The sequence below is a fragment of the Parus major genome, chromosome 2 (assembly GCF_001522545.3).
Source record: "Parus major isolate Abel chromosome 2, Parus_major1.1, whole genome shotgun sequence".
Taxonomy (NCBI): Eukaryota; Metazoa; Chordata; class Aves; order Passeriformes; family Paridae; genus Parus; species Parus major.
Window position 1 is genome coordinate 43272506 of NC_031769.1, and position 14149 is coordinate 43286654.

At 38.7% G+C, this 14149-nt stretch overlaps 1 protein-coding gene across 1 annotated transcript in view; it reads left to right on the plus strand.

The window, feature by feature from the left end:
* Positions 1–14149, plus strand: part of TMEM108 (transmembrane protein 108) — a 160788-nt gene that overhangs the window by 71215 nt on the left and 75424 nt on the right. The window contains exon 3 of the mRNA XM_015617123.3: positions 3946–4027. Coding sequence (XP_015472609.1) covers positions 3988–4027 — 40 coding nt within the window. The 5' untranslated portion in view covers positions 3946–3987. The remainder of the gene's footprint in view (positions 1–3945; positions 4028–14149) is intronic.

The window sequence follows — 14149 nt, forward strand, 5'->3', positions numbered from 1 at the left end:
CTGTGGAAGATGAATATTTCAAACTTGAAATTGATTTGACTACAAACTTGCACTAACTTTATTGCTTTGTTTGAAAGTATGTCAGTAGGTACACCAATATGAACTGCAATACAGAGCTGAAATGAAAGTCATAATTACATCTTTATTTCCTGGTTTCCAGAGGGAGTTCAGAGTAATTGGGAATATGCTCTTTAACTTGGAGACCAAAATCTAGGAAATTAACTTTAGAATACTTAAAAAAAAAGAAACCTCAGTGATCAGATATATTTGTATCAGATAAGTCCCTCAAATACTCAGAATGGCCTCTCAAACACTAAAGCTCAGTATGTTTCAAAATTAATATTTTGGAGAAGTCTATTCACAAAATACCTCAGGGAAGTGTTGAAGAAATGAGTAAGGAGTATAAAACAGATACAAAACTTAGAGATTGACATTGGATTTTGGATTATTGAAGTTTAGCACACATTTTCCAACTAACTTTTTTTCAAGAACACCTCTGTTTCTGCTTATCCTTCATATTTTTTTTTCTTGTAAGCTACAGTTTGTGTATTTAAAACAGGTGGCGACACTCTGGTTTTAAATTCAACTGCCCAAAGTCAGCAGCTGGCTGTGCATCTGCATTTTCCATCTGTATATGCACAACTTTGCTGATCTGTTAGTCCCTAAAATTACAAACTCAAATTTTATGCCTAGAATTACATTCTCATAGAGGTACTCTTAGAGGTACAGAAGAATTTCCATGATTGGAAGGTATTACTGTAGAAACTCTGGGAACTTCTGAAGTCTTTATATATGATAGGTATATATTTGTAATATAATAATAATAATAACAAGAGCAATTCAGCCCTTTATTGCCACGTCTCAGAAAAGTCAAGGCAGTTAATGATTGTGTGATAGAAGTGGCAGATGATAATTGCAAAGTCACATCCACAGGAGAAAATCAGTCCTAGCTTTAAATACATGAGGAAAGGCTTCAGAGGAGTTATGGTTACTTAGCTCTATAAAACAATGGAGTAGAGCTCAGGAGCAGTGACAGAGACTTGTAGGCACATCCGGGAAGAGACTAGAGAAGAAACAGGAAACATCACTGTGCAGTATGAAACTCCAGTACATACCCAAATTTTGGTGGCTGCATACAATTTTGTTCCCTACTCCTGAGATCTGAACTGGAATGGATAAGCTCAGCTTAAGGCATGGAAATTATCAGACATAAAGTATATCTTCTTTATGAAAAAAGAAAAAAGACAGGAGTTCCTCAGCTTGAAAAAGAGATTGTAAATGATCTAATGAAAGACTAAAATGATAGGATGTGGAGGAGATAAGTAAGGAGTAATTATTTTCAAGTTAAAAAATATGTCACCTTAGGTAATTTATTCCACTCAGGCTTGCTGGAGATAGAGCAGTCTGTGCTAGGGTGTAAAGATTACCTTGCACTGAGGTTGTTTCACAAATTATTTCCCTGCTGTCCTGCTGGCAGCTCATGTTTAAGTCAGGGTAATAGGCTTGCTGGAGCTTTCACCTGGGTGGGTGCATCAGTGGTTCCTCTGTTCTCTTTAATTAAGCCCAAGTCACACTAAGGACTTAGAAAAAATTGAGACAATGTAAATTTATGGCAACATTTCATTTATGTATGTTCACTGAGTTCTCTATATATAATTTTATTGCCATGTGGTTAAAAGGATAAATCTAACTGAGATCAACAAAAGAACATAGTAAAGTTTTCCAGTGATAACCTTTGTTTCTTTGCCTATATGTACACTAGTTCATATTCCTTAACACAGGGTGAATTTCTGGTCTAAATATATACATATATATATATATACAAAAGCATTCAATTTATTTCAACAACAATACCAGAATTTATGAGCAAATGCCATTATTTTTTATGCATAGCATTAATATGGAGATGGAAGAGAAATACAAAAAAATTGTGGTTCACAGTCAAGAACTGCATCACATCAACATTGCCAAACATAGTTCAAATTATACAGTCAATAATGTTCATATTCTCCCTTTTTTCCGTTGTATTTTTGTGACTTCACATGGGTCAGTGCTTGTAATTCCTGTTTTGATACAAACTTAATTTATTTGTACTTTGTAAGAATGCTTGGGTATATATTTTATACATTGTTAACGGCTTATCTGGTTCTTGTCTTTTCCTGCATGGATTTTTATTAATACCTTAGTGGCTGCTAAACACAGACCTTTTGTATATGCATCTTTGAAGAGTGCTGTAATAGATTATATGATAACTGTTTATACATAAAGACAGGTTTTTTTACTACATCTGTTTCATCATTTGGTAAACTGTAGGGAAAAGGGGTGAACAGAAGTCCCTCAGCAAGGTTCTGTGATAAAACTGTAGTATGAATCTAGTGCCGATTCCAATTAAAAATGGTAAGTTAATTCACCGGTGATTGCTTCCATTTAGGAGAAAATGCCTTGCAAATACTGACGTTTCTGCAAGTTACAGAGATGTTTTTAAGGTCCAGTTTTAAATGGAAAGTGTGGGGGAATCCAAACACACAGCATTTGTGTGCATAAATTTCCATGTGGAATAACTTAACAAAACCCAAACATCTTTTGTTACGGGCAAGAAAAGTCACGATCCTTTTGAGTTTTCCACATAAAAGTCAAATATAGCTCTGTTTTTACAAGATCTGCAGCATTTATGCAGTTCAAAGGTGTTAATCATTAGTTTGACTTGTTTATCTTATGTCTTCAAGATTGCATTTTAAATAAGCCCTGAAAGATTTATATGCATGTTAAAATGACTCAGAAATGTCCCTAGGAGTTCAGAAGATGAAAATGTGTTGAACTGAAAGCTAGAGGATACTACATGCTTTTTAATATTGACCAAGAGCCTTTCAAGGAGGTGATCTCAATGTCCTGATTTTCACAGTTAGTTTTGAATGTTTAGCAAATTCTTTTTTCTGGAAAAAAAAAAGAACTTAAATTTTATGTTTGGGTACTCAGTGAGACATTCCTCCCAGCAGTGCTTTGGGACTGCATTTGCTTTTCACTTCTGATTTATGCATTTATTTTCCTCACAATGTGAATAATTAATATCAGCATGATTGGGATTTATTTTTTCATAATATCTTTTAAACCGAGGTGAAAAAATATCCATGCCAAGTATTTTAAAATACCATCTGAGGACACATAAAATATTATTAGTTGCTCCCCAAGTGGGCAAAGGCAGGGAGGTTAGGGTGGTCACATATTTTTGCCACATCACATTTTCAGACAGCAGGCACAAGAATTATGAGGACCCTTCTGCACCAAGACAGTTCAGTTTAGAAGAAACAGAAAGTGTCTAGGGACACAGAGAAGGTTTTCCAGCCCAAGTAGCTGGTGGGGTATATCAGGAAGAAATATGACAACAGCTGACTAAAATGAAGCTAAAATGCCAGGACATATCTGCCCTCTGTGGTACCATTTCAGCAGAGTTTGGGATCTCCTCTGCTTTGGCACCACTGAAATTTTCATTGGGAAAGGAGGGAGTGCGCTTTCTCCATATTGTTCTTCTTGAGGGATGTGAAAAGGGGAGGCTCAGGCAGAAAAATACAGCTCCACGTGCCCAGCACAGCTCCCTGGTTGTGTCTGCATCTTGTGTTTGCTTCTCCACTGAGGACCCTTCCTCCAAACTAAAAAGACTCACATAAAATTAATTTTATCAAGCCATAAGCATGACATGAAAGTAATTTTCAGTGTGTTTATTTCTCTTGAGAAATTTTTCCCTGTTTGGCCATAACTCTATCCTTCCCTGAAAAGATGTTGGAGAGCATGGCTAAAGCAAGCAAAGTGCAGTTAGGCAATGTCCCAGTGCTTATCAATACAATTTTCCTGTGAAGCTTCATCTGACATTGTAATGAACAGGTATAACCAGGCAGCATATATTTTTCATACCTAATTTTCTCCTTCTCTTGACCTTTTTTTTGACAGAATCATGAATAAACTGGCAGACCAGCAGGACCACATGATACCATGAAGAGAAGCTTACAGGTCCTCTATTGCCAACTGTTTAGTAAGTAAATATTATTTTTATTCTGTAAGATAGCAACTATTCAAATCCTTATGTAAGATAGTAGCATTTATGCAGGGCACAGTTCAGGGAAGTATTTAACCATGGGTCTTGCTTCAGGTACCTGGAAGAACCATATGGAAGTAAAATTACCCTGTTGTCTGAGACATCTAGAGATGTATTTGAAGTTTAATTGAAGGATCAGTTGATTCTGCAGAGTTTTGTACAAGAATAGAATTGATTTGCTGTGCCTTGCCACTGAGGCAACTATCACCCTCAGAAAAACGAGATGTAGATACAGAGGGTGGTGGCTGGAAGAAATAGTGCAACATTTTTGGAAATCCCACTTGACATTTCTGGTGGTCACCACTCAATTAAAGGTGTGTGAGTGAGGAAAAGTCTAGGCTTACACAGAACTAAATTCTGTGTCAATTCCTGAGATGACAGGTTTATTTTTTTTCTATGTTTTGGCTTTCAGAAGAGTCCATCCAATATGAAAGTCCGGCAGAAACATCAGGTGGAATTTAGACTGTGTAGACAGAGGGTGGCTGCTCTGTTCATGGAAGTAAGGGAAGGTTTTAGGTGTAAAATAGTATTGACACTATTGGGGCTTTTTTGTAAACTGAAAATTTGCAGTGCAAGCATCATAAGCAATGACTTTTCTTCAAAATTGTAGAGATTAAATAACGCAGGACTAGATAAAATGTAAGTCTAACAATTTTCTGTCATGTTTTGCAAAGTAAATTGCTATTTTCCAGTAAAAATGAAAAACACCCCAGTTTTTTACTGTTGTCACTTCAGTTTGGCAGAATGTCTCCCCCCAGTATAGATATTTTCATAGACAATTTTGTATGGATTTCTCTTATTCTGGCCAAAACAAGAGGAAAACCAGGAAATCATGCTTAGTATGCTTGGAATGAGCAATGGAAGGATTATCTTTTTTATTGGATGTGTGAAAATTAAATCTAAGGAATATTTTGTGGGCCGTTACAGAAATCTGTTTACTATCATATCTTTGCTTTACTCATGATCATCATGGTATAGATTGAGAGGTATCTTTTGCTTCTCTAGATTTGTTGGTGTTCTTATTCCTATTTACATCTTCTCCTGTGACACAAGGGAAACAGGTTTGTCCTTATGATATTAGAGGGGAGGCTCCAGAGGTACACCCAAGTTTATTTTGCTTGAGCATAAAGCTAATCCAGATGTGCCTTCATGACCTCCCCAGCAGCACAGTTTTGGCTCCCAGAGATTTGGTGCCTGGCTGAAGGGCAGTGTGAGAGAAGCTCCTCAAGGAGAAATTCAACCAGAAACCCATGGAGAGCAGTGGGGCCTGTGGTATTTTTACCATAACTAAGGACCCATAATACTTTGCTGCATTTTGCTATGTTGAAATGTGATTTAATTCTAAAAATAACTTGGTTTTAGGACCAACATTAGGTTCATTGTAAAGAAAGTATGAAGCAGAGCTGTATAAATACATTTCTACCAACATGTAGGGAAAAGAAGGAAGTTATGCTGTTCATCCAGCTTATCACAGAGTTGAGTCTTTCTGTAAATATTCTATTTTTTTTTAATACCATGCTTCCCTGCTTGGCAGAATTCCCCTTTGTTATCCCTGCTGCTTTAAACTGTATTTTTCAGGGTCATATATTGAAGAGATAGGTGGCAAATCGAGGAACACGGAATATAGGAGGGAAAAACCAAGAAAACCATATATATGTATATACACACACACATATATAGTATGACTCTGCAACAGTATTGTCGATTCTGTGATGTAATTTGAAAAGATGGATTTTGAACTTATTACTTCTAGTGATGGGTAAAAAAACTGCTTTATTTCTCTGAGTGCAAAAACTTGTAATAAATGTAGTTTTCCTTAACAAATACAGCAGCAACTATAGCTATATAAGAGGTATATTTGGGGCATCTAGAATGTATTTTTTCACTGGTTGGTTTATAAAAAGTCTATGGCAAGCTACTTAATTTCTATTATATCAACTTTCTTTTAGATGCACTGAGGTGTGTTACCTAAGCTCACTTTTTCCCCAGTTACATCACAGTGCTAAAAACAAACTCCAGGAGAGTGCATTCTGTCCAAGGAAGAGGAAATTACTTTAATGTGTTTCCTGTAACTGTTCTTTATGGTATAAGAAGGGCCTGCAGCATGGTCTTATTTGTTTCATGTGGACAAAAGAGGAAAATTGCTGCTGCTATACAGCTGAAGAGAAAGCAAACTTTCAGAGAAAATACCAAAAGAGGATATTCTGCTTTGGGCTGATTCACCAATGTCTTCCACCTGCCTACCTTCCTCATCTGCAGCTGCAACAAGTGGGTCTGTGGTGCTGCCTCGATAACGTGGCAGTGTTTTCTTCTTGTCTGCTGTGGCATGAGTGAGTGGTTGAGGTTCAGGGCTATAGAGACAAGTTCCCTATGTATGTGTTCTTGCAAATGCAAAATAGGGCATGCATAAACATAGAAAACCTGGGACAGCTGGAACAAAGTGTTGGTGGATTTTGTAGTAACAGTGATCAGCTGGAGAGACGAGAACTCTGTGTGTGTGTGTGTGTGTGTGTGCTTGTGGATGTGCCTGTGACATAAAAATGTGGGAAGCAGCAGCTTCACCTCCAAATTGGTTTGTTGTTATGACGCTTGCTACATTTTGCTTGAATCCCAGCTGTGCTGCTGGGCCAGTAGTGGCTACACTCATCTGTGAATTCTTTTCCTCCTCTGTTCGTTTCTGCTGTGTTCAGCTGTGTTTGTGCAGTTCTGAGACAGTATGACTCTGTACGCCTAGAGAGCTGCTTGGTTTTGGGGCTGGAAGAAAAGATATATTGATATTGGTTTGATTTTTTAACAGTGGGATTTGTTAGTTGTATTTTTAAAAATCAGACCCATATCTAAATAAGATTTTGGTTGTAGCTGATGTCTGGGGTTTTTGGTGAATTTCACATGAGTTATGTAAGCATTCGGTTGCCATCCATATTATTTTGCTGTGCTTTCCAAAAAGAGCACATTCCATCCATTCATGCTGATCAAGAATAGCATGTGAAAATGGCATTAGCAACAGCTGCTCTTTTGAATAGAGTTGTAGCTGGCTTGAATCTGATCCCAGCTGTCAAGAGGTAGAGTTTGTGAAAATTGTCGCGCTACACTTGGCCTAGGACAGGGGCTCCGGGCAATGCTACTTTACCCCTAAGGCATTCATAATTTATGAATAAGTAATTAAACACATGATGTAAAACTGTAAAGAAGTAGTGCTTTCATACTGTATCTTCAAAGATTCTATTTAATCTGAAATCTCTTAAGACATTAAAAGGAAAAAAAAAAAATAAAAATTGAAACAAAAAATTTGGAAGAGGTTTCTTAGTAAGAGCTTTTTGAAGTCACTAGCTAGATTGAGTTGATGAGGACCAATTAAAGCAAAACATGTGTCCACAATTTGCTGCCATTTGTTCTAGGCACATCTTTATGGATGAAGTTTGTTGCCTCTGTAATGATGAAGATGCAAATGTCTTTCCCATGAGGCTGAGCGATCTCCATTTTTTATAAAGACCTAATGTGATGATTTAAGCCCTACAGCATGAGCCACAATATGTTTGCATTTCCTGTAATAAAACATGCACATTATAATTTGCCATGCGTGCACTGTTCACTCGGGGCTTCCAAGCTGCGTATCAGCTAGAGAAAAATGTGGGGACAGGTAACTGGTGAAGCTCATGGTGCACAACCTCTGTATGGGACTTTCTTCCTCAGGCATTTATTTTCCTGAAAAAATGCAGGGACTTTTATTTCTTGTTTACTTACAGCATTACAGTATGTGTGAGGACCTGTCACCACAGCATCTGAAATAAACGGCCATCTGAGTGCTTCTTCATGTCATTATCGCTTAGTGTGTTCCCAAGTATCACTCTTTCATCTCGGAAGCCTGGCATGATGCCCAGTAATATCAATAGAAAGAGTTTTCCTGTTTGCAAGTATGTACCACTCTCTGTAGTAAAATGAGCAAAAACGGCTGTGAGTGGCTGTGCCTCATAGCACAGGCTGTCACAAGTCCTGTATCCCCTTGCCGTGGATGCAGCTCGCCTTGCCCTGTGTTAACGGGCAGCCTGGCTGCCTCTCAGTCAAGTCTTTGCAGTGAAGTTCACCCTGTAGAAAGGGCCTGCACTCCATTTCAGTATGAAGCAAGTCCAGGGGTCCATCCCTCTTTTCCTAATTATTTGATAAGCAATGTGAGTTTGTAAAATTCCTGTATTAGAGAAGACACAGTCCTAAATACCTCTTTAAGGTGTTGAGCAGCATCACCTTCTAATGCCTCTTGCCCCTGGTAGGAGCCCACACCCACCAGCTTTTCTTTCTATTGCCAAGTGCTGTCTCTGTATAATTACATGTTATTAATAAGAAGGTATGCGCTGATGGCTCGTTTATACAATTACACATGGCTCATTTAGAGCAGGTAAAGAAGTATGGTAACAATACAAGAGAGACTGCTGCCAGATGCAGAGGAATAACCTGTTCTCTGCCCACAGTAGTAGATGAGACATGAAGAAATGGATTTATAGAGCAGGTAGCTTGACATTAGGCATCAGGCAAAAATGCTTTATCAGGTTAGGGTATTGAAACCCTAGAACAGGCTAGTCAGGAGGATTTAAGTCTGCCACTGAAGCACTGAGTGGAAAAAAACCTATCTCTCAGGGGAGACAGAGGTCATCTAGATGATTTCAAAAGCTCCCATCAAACCCTGTGTTCCTGTGACCACTAGGTACTGTGTCCTTAGTGCAAATGAGCCTGCCTGCTTCCACAGAGAGCTCTCAGCTTGCACAAGCCATGTATAATTAATCCCTGCGCTAGAAATGTGCAGCTGACATGGGCTTAAAGGTACTGGGGATCACTTGATACACATCAGCAGAGAGTGTCTTCCTATCATTCACAAGGACTCACAGAAAGAAAACGAAACAGTATTTTTGTTGTGCTCTATTAGATTGGCAGGTATTAGCTTGAGCACAGACAGCAGCAGGGAGTGGTTATCCAGCAACAGATTCCATCTGGTTTGCTTAAAAATTAGAAAGGTAAACAGCCTCTGGCTATGCAGTGTATCATGTACAAAGCTTTTTTGGGATACTCACTGGGCTGAGGCATTTGTATTTGAGAGTCACGTGGCTTGGTAACAGCCTGCCCATCAGGCAGCTCACAGCAAGCAGTCCCTCAACACTTCTTTTTCCCAGAATTCAATTAAAGGTTGTTGCTTCAGTTTCTCAGCAAAAACTGCCTTCTTGAAAAAAGCTGCAACCTTCTATTTTGCGATCCTGTCCTGGAAAACAGACTTTTTAAAAGAGGGCTTTAAAAGCAAACCAATGCACCTTATAAATAAACAAAATAGAATATACATTTTCTTATCAGATGTTGGCTCCAGTGTCCTTGATGTGCCCTTTAGTGAGATTTCAGCTGCACACACACACTCAAGAGGGAGGGTTCCTGCTTATTGCCTGAATAAGCAAAACTCCATGAATCGGATGGCTCTTGCTGTTCTAGAACTGAGATTGTGCCCATGAATAGCTTGCAGTATTTATTTTAAATTTGCTGGTTCCATGAACATTTGTGCCCTTAAAGACATTACAGTTTGGTAGGATTTCACAGATAGTGTGAACTCTTTAACAAGTTTGAGGTGCATCTGTGGGATGGGGATCTTCTGCCTTGTTTTGCCAAGAACAGATACAAATTCAGGACATAGCAACACAAACAACTAACATATTGTGTAAAGTTCCCCACTTTTCTTGCAGATTTGCTGAAACACAGAAAGATGTGGAACAGGCCTGGAGCTGTAGAATTTCCAGTCATGGTTTAGGTCCTTGACATTGAATTTGGGATAAAAAGCCAACAGGCGGTTACATTATTATATTTGCTCTTTCTATTTGCAAACAAGCGATTCATGCCTCTGCACATATCATTTGATAGCCTGAGTATGTTCTTGGCATTAAGCACCTTCAATTTTATACTTATACTGGTGCTATTTGCACTAGAACCCTGTAGATTTTTCAAAATTAATGAGCACGGATTCTTCACAGTGTTTATATTCATCAAGCATTCACACACCAGTTGTGTGACATTCTGGTAACAATGTCCATGATTAGTATGCTAGAAAACCAAGAGATATTAAGTAAATACGTATAAATATGTGCGCTTAGCTAAATTTGAAAATGCTGCAAGGATTTGATTTTAAAATTCCTTACCACCTTGTTAAAACAATAATCTGATATAAACCCACAATATTACTTCCATCTTACATTGTGAATTATTTGTGTTTTTGACCTGAAGTGGTCCCCATTGTATGACACCATATCTGTCTAATCTGTTTTAGATTCAGCACTGTTTGCCTCAAGCCCTGAGAGAGATGTTTTAGAGGGAGGGTGAGTAGGCAGGAGTACAAATGTGACTTTCCTCTATTTTCCCTTTCAAAAGTCTATTCATCCATCTCTAACAGAAATGAAACTTCAAGGAACAAAGACATAGCAGCCTGTGCAAGTTCATGTGTGTGTTTTGAGACGCAGTGTCAAGTGGAGGAAGAAATGTTGGTGATGTGGAGGCCTAGCAGCCTTGGAATATCGGTCCTATTGAGTTCAATGGCAAAACTCTCATGGACATAGTAGGATTGGCATTTTATTCCCAGCCTTCATATTCCCAGCTTGCTTTGATGTGTTGCAGTACAAAACAAGAATATCCTCTCAAACATACATTTCATTCCTCAAAGCCTTCTTTTCTTCCTGACTGTGCCTAAGAAACATTGTTATGGTTGTTGACAATATTGCAATCAAGGCCTAATTCAGGAAAGACAGTTAAATATGTAAATTGAGTTGTTAACCCCAGCCAGACTGCTCCTACAGCAGCCACTAGCCTCGGGCTTGAATCACCATTGAACTGTTTTCCAATAATTTGAAATAAGAAAATTTACATGTCAACATGTACACTGGTGTCTCATGTCCATGAATTATCCAGTGCCTGTGACAGCGTTCCTGTGGGAAAGACAGAAAAATTGCTGTTAGATGCTCGTGTTACATTGTAACCTGATATTCCCCCTGTGTGAACTGCCCTGCACAAGGATTTGTACCACTGTGTCAGTACCAAAGCAATATTCAGACCCCTGTGTTTAGATGCTGAAATTTTTATATGTTAGAAGTGTCACTGACTACTTGCAACTCCTTTGAACTTTTCTCCCTCCAGCCACCCCTTGGCATGCTATATTCCATTATTTTGAGCAGGAAAGACCTAACTGTGGATGTTTTGGCAGCTTTCATTGCTCAGTTGTCTCCATTGTAGTTCACTGCAGGCTGTGTAAATAATTGACTAATAAAACCAGGCTTGTTGAAGGCAGTGGGGACAGTTTGGAAGAAATACTTCCGAAGTGTCATCTAATTCAGCAGCATCTGATGGGTATTATCCCTGTCCCTTCTCTAAATAGAAAATATATGGATGCCCTCTGTGGATCTACAAAAATTCTCCAATGAACTTGAACATATACCAAAACTTAAGCACACTCGACTCAATGAAAGATTTCAGAACTCCACCTGTGAAAAACCTTGGTGTGAAACATCACCCAAGTTAGCTTTTCGAAGAAAGTCTTTGCTTCTAGAAGCAGTGCATCCATTTGGCCTTCGTTTGAAGACAGGCATCTTCAAAAACTTCCTTGACAAATCAAGGCCCTGTACATAATTGGTATGAATGTATTGTTTTGTGGTACATTATTGGTTTAAACTGTGTGTATCCTCTAATGTCTGAAACCTCAAGGGCAGAATGAGCTCCCGAATCTGGGAAAAGCCAAAGTCTCCTTTCATGTGATTTTATTCCCCATATTATTTTTGGATAAGAGGAAGATGTTTGTTGTATGTCCTACACAAGATATTTGCAAAGTGACCTTAGCAGGAAAAATACTCTACCCTTGCTCTGGTAACCTACAGCCATCCCTCAACTGGGTTCACAAAAGGCTCTGGAAATGAGGAGAAAAATTTTATAGCAGGTCACAGCTCTTCAGTAAGAGAAGGCAAGGGAACCACAACACTGAGGCCATATTTCCTTGAGGTTGGGGTGCTGGGCCTCCACTCTGGCTGGTGTGAATCTCATAATGTGCATCACAAGTGCCTAGGAGGAGCTGGCAGTTCAGGGTTTGAAGGAATAGTGCAGTGTAGCCTGGCCAACTTTCCCATTACTGAACTACTCCTTTTGCTCAAGACCAGGCTCCTGGTCATACCAGGGCCAAGGATTTCTGGGGCCAGGTTTTCCATATCAGAAAATGCTTAATAACTGATTTTGGCACTCAGTGAATTTTCTGAAATACCAAAGCAGATTAACCTGCTTTCTTCCTGGTGGCTAGAGCAAGAAACTTCGGCAGGTGGCTTGAAAAAGTGCATGAGGCACGTCTCTCTAATATGAACTGCCAAGGTATTTTGGAAAATCTGATCCCTTTCCATTGAATTTTAAGGAGTAGACTTTGTTTCAAAACTATGTAATACTATGCAGAGCATAAATATTTTGCCTCAGAATTAATAAGTAATATTCAGTGCTTTCTAAGACCAAGTTATAAGGAAGAGCAGAATAAAAAAAAGGCGTGTGGAAGGAAGCAAAAGAATGTGGATGGGTAGAGAGATGACTGTATATTCCTCATAATAAAGTAAATATATTCATAATAAATACATCCATTTCTTATTGCAGGTTTATTTGCAACCTCTAGGTGTATTTCACACACCCATTGAAACACTTGTGCTGATTGGATTTATTGTGTGCCTATTCTGTATTCATTAGACTGTTGTTCCTAACTCTCTACTGCAGCAATATGTAAATATCTTTCCAGGCACTCCCATCATCAGTAGAAATGTATGTGCTGTGGCAGAGTAAAGTTAGCTCTGCATGAAACCTAAAATACTGCTTAGAGGGAAATGTTCAGACCACACAAAAAACAATATCTCATGAGGTTTTTATCCCATGGACCTTCCTTATTGCTAGAAAAGGAACTACCAATTCCTGCTCATCCCTGAGGAATATTGGTCTAAGATAAGTTGATGGCCAATGTAATCAGGTGTTATGAGTTATTGCAGTAGACCATGAAAGAGTTTGAAATTTTTGTGCACTCATAGAAGATTTCACATTGCGTTTTATTGTGACTTTCAGAGTGAACCAGTATTAGTGACAGTACTTTGGTTTAAACTGTGAAAAGCAGCGTAATTTCTAGCCACATTATAGATCCATTTTGTAAAACCCATGGCTTTGTTGCTGCTGGACTTCCCATGCAGACAGGCTGTGGGGATACTCAGTTTTCTAACACAAAGTTTCTCATTCTTTATGCATTTGGAAAAAGCACTGCTTCCTTAAGTTAGAATTGCATAGGAAGGATGATGACTTTGCATTATCTTCTAAAGCATTAGATTTCACTGGCTCCTGTAGAGGCTACAAATTTATTATGCTATTGCATCTTCTCAATGCTGAGGGCATTGACAATAAACATACAAACACCACAATGAAGATGTCAAAGAGAGGAAAGTAAAGATAACAAACAAGGAGAGAACCTGATAAATTAATAACTGTATGCTTGCAGGGCAGAACACTTGTGTTTGTACAGACAGATTTAGTTTTGCCTTAAAGCATAGGGAGAGGAAAAAAGTGGCTTAAAGTCCTGCAGACTTTCAGCCTTGTCTTGGAGGTAGAATGGATCAATTATCTTCCATTTTTTGTTGTTCGGTTCAACAGTGCTGGGGTTTGACACTATTTTCTCCTTAGGGAACCTGGCCATTTCACCTAGTTCAAAGCTGTTTTGTTGTGCCATTTCAGGAAGGAAGAACTGTTTTTCTGATCAAGGTTCTGTACATGCCTGAAAGCCTCACATTAAATCCCTGCCCCGGGACCTACTTCTTAATGCTAAGGTTGTGAAGCATAAAGTTAATCACATTACAGTCTGTACTGCACAGAGGTGCCCTGAAAGTTATTAAGGATGAAGCTTGTGCTGGAGAAAGGGCAGTAGGTGCTTAGGGAAGTAGGATCCTCCAAGGTTGATTCCCAGGAGCAAACAAGGAGGATGTGCAGGAATGGGGTAGTGTTTACAGCTTAATAGGAATGGGTAGTAACAGATTCTATTCT